Below are 10,013 nucleotides of genomic sequence, written 5' to 3'. Positions count from 1 at the left end.
AGACCAGGCTGGTCTCGAACTCACAGAGATCTGCCTGCCTCTGCCTCCCAAGTGCTGGGATTAAAGGCGTGCGCCACCATCGCCTGGCTTGTCGAATTCTATGGATTTATAGTTGGCCATATCCTTTTCAACATGAGTGTAAGCAGACACAGATGGGCACACGGCAGCCTTCAAATTCACTTTCGAACTGTGAGAGTTTCAGTGGCGTCAAGACAGTCTGGCGTGACCTCCACCTCACTTCAGAGAACCTCAAATCCAAGGCTACAGGCGTTTTAAACTGCCTCACCTTGTGTGAGCACACGCATCTGCTCCCTTCCATGGAAAGACGTTTAAATGACAGGTCACTGGGACTCAGCCTGTGTCGCTTCTCAAGCCTCACGGCACCACTGCCACTAAACAGGCAAAAGCTTGGGAAACTCTCAAAGGTTTGGGGGACCTCACCCTGGATCCGTTACAGTCTCTAAGATGAACCGCAGTGCTATGGTTTCATCTAGTCTTGGCCAAAGACATTAATTTTCTAACCATCTGTCATCATGATAAAATAATCTTTAAATATAGTCAGACCGAGGGAGGTGCACAATGCTTTATTAATAAGGCTGAGGAACCAGATCCTTGATCTTCTGACTCAACATGTGTGCACAACACTTCATTGTTACTTCCAGCTGAGACCTTTGATACCCCAGTACATCCAATGGCAGTAGACTCCAACAGTCCTCTCTCGCTCACCAACGGAGTCTCCACAAATGCAAGAGAATGTCCTACCTAAAGCAGCACTTACAATATGGTCAGTTGACCACGGTCACCGATAAAAAAAAATGCATTTTCATAAACTTGAGCAAAGCGATTACAGTGGAGGGCAGTGTCCTTGACTGGGGAAGAGCCTAGAAGACGTGGGCAGGATGGGGTACCGCAGTACACCCTGGCTCAGCATCTTCACCTGAACTGGAAAAGGTCCTGGCCAGCAGGTGAGCAGGCATAGGAGGGTCCCCCAGGATCTGAGCAGGGCCTCCGGGAGTATAGGCTCACCCCAGCAGCTGCTGCCAGCTGTGCTTACCTCATGAGCAGGAAGGCCTTCATCCTGTTACATATGCTTTATGCTGCTTTGGCACGAGCGCATCTGGAACAGGGCATACAGTTTTGGTCCCCACCTTTTGGAAGAGACATCAAGAGGTTAGAAACCACGAATGTGGAGGAATGCAGGAGGTGGCAGGGGGAGGGGGCTCAGACAGCATGCTCAGCAGTTTAGAAGCCAGGAAAATCTCTCTTAGCCTGCGCTGACCGAGGGCCGACCGGGGCACTCAACTGTTAGCCTGAACTCCTTTCTAACGATTCTTAAAGTTCACCTTTCAAACTCTACTAGTTAGTTGACTGTGGAGAGAAGAATACCTTGGGATCTCTTGGAGGCGGATGCCAGAGAGTTCTCTTAAAAACTGAGGAGCTCTCCACAGACTGATTAGTCTCACAGTAACCACGGTTCTCCAGCCATACACGTCAGAACTTCACCAGTGGGTATTCGTGGCTTACTGGGTAACTAAGGAGGACCTTGAGTCTTCCTGCCTCTGACTCTTAAGATCTAGGGAAGATGCACACCACCACCTGGTCTCATGTGGTGCTGGGGATGGAGCCCAGGCTTCCTGGAAGCCAGTAACAACAGAGTTATGCCCCAGCCTGGATGTTCTATATAATTCTGCAGTCTCTGCTGTGTCCCTAGGTAACAAGCAGCCTAGCAGGCCTAGGTTTTGTGGTGCCTGCTTTGAAATGGAGAATTCTCGCTGCTCTGTCCCCACAGCAGCCCTCTCCTTAGCTAGAGATCAGTCTGGGACACGGTGTCTTCCATATTACACTCAACTGTCGCTCTCAGGTACAGACCAAAAGCAAGGTGAAGCCTAACCCAAAAAGACGCCACTGCACTGGCCGTGTCTTCTCATCAGCCCCAAAGTAGCTCGTGGTATTTTCGGCACTAGGAAGCTAAGCAATTAGATACGGAAGTCTCTGTCTCCTAAGTGAGCTGTGTACTAAAAGGGGGGGGGGGGGCTGTCTCCCTATAAACTACAGTACCAAAAGTCCCCTGTGGGGGCTTCTCTCTATAAACTGCAGTACCAAAAGGCACCTGTGGGGGGCTGTCTCTCTATAAACTGCAGTGGATGGTCGCTCTGCAGCGGGGTTGTTGAACCCATAATAAAAAACCTTATAGTAAAATACAGAAGAAGCTATAAATTTGTTAAATCTGTTAATAAAATGATAGAAATAATGAGAGTTACTAAAAGTTTAATAATTTTGATTGAAGAACTTGTTAAACTGGGCAGAATTAACTAAAAGTTATTAAAAATTGAAACTTGAGGACATTTTAAGGAGAACTGAAGTATCTGGAGGATGTTAATGGGTAGCTGAGCGGAGCTAGCACCCCGTGGTACTGACCAGTCTTTCAAATGTACGGTTGTTTGTACTGTTGTTCCCTTTGGTTGGTATCATTAACCACTGTTGAAGGAGGTTTAGACCGGTGAAGCCAGGAGGGAAGGAAAGCAAAGGAAGGAGAATGGCTTAATGTGTATGTTAGCTGTTAAGGTTTAGAGAAAGGAAGATGGGAAGAAGAGAAAGGCAAGACAAGAGCCAAGAAAGGAAGCCCAGGGCGAGCGCAGAAATTCCCAAGCTTGCCAGCAGGTGGCGCTACGAGCTTACACTACTTTGAAGAAAGCGTCCTCTGAAGGGGAGGAGAGGGTGGTACATACTGACCAGATGGGCAGGGCAGTCACAGTGCAGGTGGCTCAGGACTTGTGGAGCACCGGCTATAGCTAGGACATACGTTATACCAAGTTATTTTAAACACATACATTTGCTTTAACGATAAACATCTGTTCATCTAGTTTGGAAGATTAATCAAAAATCCTTGAGCACAGTTATCTCAACATACAAGGAATTACATGGAATAAGTTTGAAACCCTCTTTTGTATTTTGTAAACAAACCTCTTAGGAAAATATGAACAAGCCTATCGAAGGAATTTCCATTAATCTGGTAAGGGTCACCGAATGGTATCATATTAGGCACACTGATCCGAGAGGAATGAGATGCCACCGGCATTCTGCACTGGGCTGCAATGAGCAGGAGAGTAGAGTTATAACGCTGGGAGGATCAGGGCTGTCAACACCACAGGAAACCTAGAAAGTCCCAAAGAATCTGCAAATTATTAAAATAAACACTAGGGATTCCGCAATGCTCTTAAGGCCAGCAGAGAAAAACTAATTTCATTTCTCTACCCTAGCCCTGGATATTTTCAGTCATAACCCTTAAGAGATTGTGAGATAAGACTATTAATAAACCTAGCAAAGGACACATGATCTTGTTGTAACAGTTTAAACAGCTTTACCTAAACATGTGATGGAAGATGCCAATAAACGGAGATGAAATCACCATTATCAGGGGGCTCTAATAGCCTGATACAGATGTAAACATTTCCCATCGAAAACTTTTTCATCATAAAAGTTAAACTAATTCTGAAATGTATACAAAAAAATTGGGGTCCAATATAGGAACACCTCATCAGGATAGAGAAACCGCAGAAGTAACCTCCATCGGGAATGACTTAAATTAAGACAGGCTGGTACTGACCAGAGACAGACATGGTGCTTCCTGGAGCAACACAGCGAGATGGGAAAGGAGCAGCAATGGCGACCAGCAGGGAGAGCATGAGGAGCCTTCCTGCATGAGGAGCCTTCCTGCATGAGGAGCCTTCCTGCATGAGGAGCCTTCCTGCATGAGGAGCCCAGACCACACAGTCTCCCACAGCAAGGACAGGGCCTGCTACCCTCTGCACAGGCTCATCCACCGGTGCCGGTCATGGCCTCCTCCACCAAGCGTGCACTGAGCAAGTAAGGGACCCTACTTCCCCCCCTCACAGGCTGCCTAAGCCACTCGGGACTTCCCACACCAGTCCCAAGGGCAGGGCTGGGCCTTTCAACCCTCTCCTGGGCACTGCAGACCACCTCCCCTGAAAGAAGCAAAAGGGGAGAGAGCCAAGAGACTACTCCAGATGTGTAGAACGGGAGCAAATATGGACATCCGAGACAGCCTGCCTCCCCGTAAGTCCCTAATCCCATCAGAATGACACCTAGCAAGAGTGACCCGGAAGAACCGCCACACGAAGAATTGAGAAGAATGACTCTAACGATACTCAGTTACTCGAGACATAAATATACAAGAGAGGAAAAAGAAAGAGGGGAAAAAGAGAGAGAGAAATGAGCTCATCAATCTGAGATGTGAAAATAGGAGACATGAAGAGAATCACTGAAGAAAGCCCAACTGATTTAATGCTGGAAATACAAAATTCACTAAGTCGAATAAAAACCTCAGCGGAAAGCCTCCATAATAGAACAGATCGTGCTGGAAACAGAATCCGGCAGGAAGGTACAGTGGATGAGTCAGAGCAGCCAGCAAGGTCAGTGTCCTTCCGGGGACTCTGAAGGCGTGTTGGATTAAGTTGATGCTAAAAGGTTTTCAAAGGGCAGGACATGCCCTTTGCTACAACAAAGTAAACCACTGTGACCACATCCAAATTCCTGACAGCTGAGAACCCCACACCACGGGCCATTCGTGGCTCTGTCGTCTGCAGATGCAGGGTCTCACTGCGCAGCTTGGCCAGCCAGGGATTTCTTACGTACAACAGACGAGCCTCAAACACAACACGCTCTTCCAACTTCCAACCTTCACCTCCCAAGTATGGGATAGGAGGTTTGTGCAATCTGCCGGTTATGATTCTGAAATCCAGCAAACAGCCTTGGGGACTGAGTAAATCTATCTTGTCTGTCTTCCTACCAGTCTGGGGTTCTAACGGTGATTTAAGCTTTTTTTTTTCCCCCTGTTGCTTACAAATCTAAAGTCTCCCTAGCAATGAAAAGCACGGGAAACCTGGATGTACATATAAATGAAGCCACGCTGGAACCCAGGCTTGCTCCTTTATACACCACCCATGCTAGGGGGAGAGTCACACGTGTGACTGATTGGTTCATGAAAGCAAAAACCTGATCTGCATATAAATAATTTGCCGACCCAGATAGAGTCACTCACCCCTGTAATCCCAGCACTCAGGAAAGCCAGGTAAGAGCGCCATGAGTTCAAGGCCAACCTCCCTAGCTATACAGTGAGTACTTGTCTCAAACCAAAGACCATTTGCCAATCCTTGCTCTGATTTGATGGCTAATATCTATAAATCTAAAGACATCTCTAGCGATTTTCTCTTAAAAATGTAGTTGTTTTCATTTCAATTCCACAAGTAAAAATGTATTGTTTAATAGAAACATAAAGATAAATTAGATCTGTGTTTGTCTGCAGACACGGGACATCTGTAAAATATTGTGCTAGTTTTTCTTTTCAAATATCCTAATAAGGTCGAAACTACTGACTTACTGAAATAATCACACTGAATCTGAATTCTGAGAGCGAAGTCATTGTTTTCCCCTTCCCCGCCGACCTTCACTCCACAGCCACAGGGAACTACAGTCCTGCTTCAAGTCATCATTGACCTCACTTCTCCCTGCCCACTGGGCTGCCTTCCTCCCTTGATCTCTTCCCTTCTGGCCCCAACCTCTTGATTTTCTCCAGCCTGCATTCAGTGGCCCAGTTCCCGAGGAGTCCTGGAACACGTTACTCAATGCCTTTGAGTAACATTGACTCAGCACACGCTTGCTGCTCTTTACGTCTACAATTGTTTTCTATAGTTTCTTTTTAACTTGATAAAGAATTTCATACAAAAGTGCTGTATTGCCATCATTTCTACGCCCTCCCCCTGCCAGCTTCTCCTGGATCCTGTTCACTTCCTCTAGCATTCATGACCTCTTCTTTAATACTACATATGTACATATCTGTGAACACACATGATCGGCTGAGTACAGTCAGTGTCACTTCCGTGCATGTGTGTTTAGGGCTGATCATCTACGACGATAACCAACTTACCGTAAGCTCCTCCTGGGAGCACACTGATCCTCCCTCTCAACAGTCACTAATGGCCTATAGGTCTTCAGCTGGATTAAAGGCACCTCTTAGGGGCATGTGTTTCTTCTGATTTGGGGAGCTTTAACAGACAAGAAAACGATGGTTTCTCTTCCCCGCAAGGGCCAAGCACCTATTTCTTTTTGCATTGAAGCCAAGATCATCTCATCTTGAAGATGAAGCGGCTGAATGGAATCCAGTCTTCCCTGATGGGTTTACTTTCCAGTCCCTGCCACCCTGCTACATTTAACCTGGGAGTTTAATGAGTTCAGCTTGGTTTCTATACTAATGGACATACTCACTCGGGGTGTGCAGACAAGGAAGGCCTACAATAGCATTCAAGCATATCTTGTCACGTTAGTATACAGTGGTCGCGACAGGTATATAGATACAGATGTGCACATGTATAGTCCCCACTTCAACGCAAACCTAAGTCCAACTACAGACTGCCATGATGGTTGTCTTTGGACACACTACTGCACGACTAAGTAGGATAGTTTACCATCTTCAAGGCCACTGTAGCCTTCCTGAGGTTGTGCTGTGGATTAGGGAGAGGTGTCCCTTCCTCCAGGCAGGTGTATCCCTGTGCATAGCCCATTAAGTACAGGACTAACACCCAGTACATCTTCACCTTCTGTCCCTCAAACTTCTACTGAAACAATTCGGGCCTACCTCTGGAAATAATGTGGTCTCCAGGGCCAAACTGCTCAGTGGACATGCGGCCTAAACCCCATGAACTAGGGGAGATGTGGCCTGGCCCCTTTCCAACTTCAGATAGCACTGGCCTGACTTCGTTCAGAATCAGGCATAACCTTTTCCTTCTTTTCCTGAAGCCAGTCCACCCTTCCTGCCCTAAAGGTCTTCTGTGTGCTGTTCCCTCTTCCTGGAACACTTTCAGCTAAGACAGTAGACTGTGGTCCACTGGGCTCCTTCGGGCAGGCAGGTCTATCTTGCTAGGCTTGATAAGCTTTTTCAAAAACTTGTGAAATAAGGGGAAAGAATTCAACAAAATCATATTTTACCTTCTACCTACTAATTATTTTGTTGAAATAATCCCACCCGGTTCTGCGAATTTAGAATTCCTCTCCAGGCATGGTTAGATTACCTGAAATGATTAACATGCCTTGAGTTATGTGTGACCTCACTTCTCGAGGGCGTCCCTCCCTTCAATCCTAGCCTCTCAAATGCTATGTCTGGAAGCCTTTCTGACTTATTGCAAGATCAAAAGGTACAGCCATGCTGGGGCTCCTGTATCTGAGGAACCATGTGTGCCTTAGAGACAGTACGAGAGCCCCAGACAGACAAGAGTCTGGCTAGGAACAGCGCACCCACCCTCCTGACTCAAGTGAAGGCAAGGGAGTGGGGTTTCTCTTCCTTAAAGTGGCAATTTACACACCACCTCTTCGTGGGGATGCTTGTGACCTCTGAACCCTGATAATCACCCCCAAATTTTTTCCCGACTCTGCCCTGTGCTTTCATAGGTCAAGTGGAGATTGAATTGCTTTCATGGATCAAGGACGGCTCAATAGTGGCTAGTTCACAAACCTGACCTAGCATAGAAATGTGCAGTATTTTAGCGCCGCTTACTCATGCTGAAAGCTTTTCCTACAGAAGTCAGCTCAGGACAAGGACGTATGTCACTGTGATGTCCTCAAGAGCGAGGACAGTGTCTGGAAGGTTCTCAGCTGCCGTCCTTTCCCCCATCAAAGACCCTTAGGAGTTCCACAAAAGACCTATGTGGAGGCCTTCCACAAACAGGCCACAGCTGACTTTACTGACCCCAGACAGCCCTTCGACTACTCAGCACTGCCCCAAACTCAAATCCCTGCTGACAGTAGGGATGCCTGGGTTCCAGCAATGGGGAGTGTCACAGTGAGGAGTGTCACACTCTCTGAGGCCTCTGTACAAACCGCCCTAGAGACCAGCTCTCCACATTCACCAAAGTGTCACTCGGCCTCGGAACAGGGGGAGCAAGAGACTGTCTCTATCCACTGGATGCTCATCTTGACTCTCCTGCTTCCTCCTCTGACTACGCTGTTTTAACTCATCAGTGAATCGCCAGGGCCTTGTTATTAGTGTTACCACACCAGATGGTGTGAAGCTACTCAATTAAGTGCCGCTCGGAACACATTTGCCCCAGAGGGTAATTATTTGCCACTTTACTAGAGAGAATCCTGTGGACTCGGGCGGGAGTGCCCAGTGGAGTTCATGCCGGAGTGTAGCTTTAGGCCCTTGGGGATGGTAGGACTCTGCTACAAAGAGCATCTCTGTTCTTTGAGGCTTCAGGATCACAAGAGGCAGTGGTTCCCAACCTTCCAACTACCGCAACCCTTTAATACAGTTCCCCGTGTTGTGTTGATTCCCCAACTATAAATTATTGTTGATACTACATAATTGTAATTTTACTACTGTTATGAATCATAATGTAAATATCTGATACGCGGCCCCTGTGAAAAGATCATTCAACCCCCAAGGGTCGCAACCCATAGGTTGAGAACGGCTGACATGGAGGTTTGTGAGAAAGACCTTCCAGAAGACACTGTACACTTCATGTGATCTAATGCTATCTTCAGTGACTGTATCCCAAGCCAGTGTGATCACTCTGGAGTTTCAGGGGAGTCAGCCCACTGTGAAAGGTCTGTGCCCTTCCCTCCCCAATTGTCCCCAGCTTGGAAGCACTGTTGGAGCTCTCCAAGGTTCTGGCTTAAGCCCACTTTGGCTTCTTAACATTTTCCCGGCCCGGGTTCCATCAGGACCCAAACTGTACATGCACCCTACTTCCCCTCACGACTTTCCCGTGCCATGGGCTGCCTTCTGAAGCTCAGCCTTACATGCTTTCTTATGAATGGGCAGTTGCAGCACTTCAAGTCTTTCTGTGCCTTGATATAGTTGCATGTAAGTTATAACTTATCTCTTGTGCTTATAGAAATTTCCGGAATAGACTGCCCAAAGATGCTGCACACAGTAAATAACTATAGCTGTGTGCGCTGAGATAATCACCATTGGGTCACATCTTGACGATTATGACCCTTCGCAATGACCTAAGAAGCTGGCTCCCTAGTCCCTAGAAACCTGTTTGCTGGGCATCTTCTAGTCATGACATCATTGGGGTTCTCTGAAGGCATGCACCATACTGAGCTAAGAGCTTTGCAACTACAAGAATTGAAAAGTACATGGCTATTAGCCAACATTAGACAGTAGATTTTAAAAATATATCTGAAGTCCAAGTTATCCATATCTGATTCTAGAAAAATGCTCTGACACAGGCAATCTGATTCAAGCCTATAAACTCAGAAATCAGAGTTGCAATACAACACAGTGTTAGACTTGGAATTAGAACCTAAGATCTTCAATTCTAGTTCACCAGAAACCTTCCTACAAAAGGTCACCAACAAGGTCCTGAAAATCCCCAAACAGGTCACTTAGAGTACAAGCAGAAGAAAGAGTATTGCTACTCTCCGCAAAGCTGAGAACAGACTACATCTGAGCATGCCTCTCCTCCATAGGGCCACAGCATTCCTGCAGGCTAGCTACAGAATGCAACACTAGGCTTTCTTTAACCTCTGCACTTTTTAGTTATGTGTTACATTGCAGCATGAATTATCAAAGCCACAAGTTGTCCTTGAATCAAATCAGTGTACCCTGGCACACTGTCTCCCAGCTTGCACAGCATCCTTAAACTCCTCCTCCTATAGTTAGTGCAGTGACTCACACTTTCCATGTACTTTTTCCCATCTGCAGACTAATCACTGAAAATGGCATTCTTCCATCGGGCCTTTCTTTTTAGCAATGTGTTCAGCAAAGCCTACCTTCCCTAAGTAGGGCATAATGGCCTGTAACCCCAGCACTTGGGATTACAGCACCGAAGCAGGAGGACTAATACAAGTTCAAGAAATTTGAAAGCTGTTTTAAATAAGAATTCTAAAACTTTGTTCAAAAAAAAAAAAAACCAAACAAACAAAAACCCAACCATCTTGCCAAGCAGTGGTGGTGCATGCCTTTAATCCCAGCACTCAGGAGGCAGAGGCAG

At 46.6% G+C, this 10,013-nt stretch overlaps 1 protein-coding gene across 1 annotated transcript in view; it reads right to left on the bottom strand.

Moving 5' to 3' along the window:
• The window catches only part of Rdx (radixin), a 63,477-nt gene that overhangs the window by 1,983 nt on the left and 51,481 nt on the right, over positions 1–10,013 (bottom strand). Inside the window, exon 15 of the mRNA XM_026779096.1 lies at positions 1,055–1,148. Within this exon, the coding sequence (XP_026634897.1) occupies positions 1,082–1,148 (67 nt within the window). The 3' untranslated portion in view covers positions 1,055–1,081. The remainder of the gene's footprint in view (positions 1–1,054; positions 1,149–10,013) is intronic.

Source organism: Microtus ochrogaster, chromosome 5 (genome assembly GCF_000317375.1).
Source record: "Microtus ochrogaster isolate Prairie Vole_2 chromosome 5, MicOch1.0, whole genome shotgun sequence".
NCBI classification, from domain to species: Eukaryota; Metazoa; Chordata; class Mammalia; order Rodentia; family Cricetidae; genus Microtus; species Microtus ochrogaster.
This window is presented reverse-complemented; position numbering and strand designations above follow the sequence as displayed.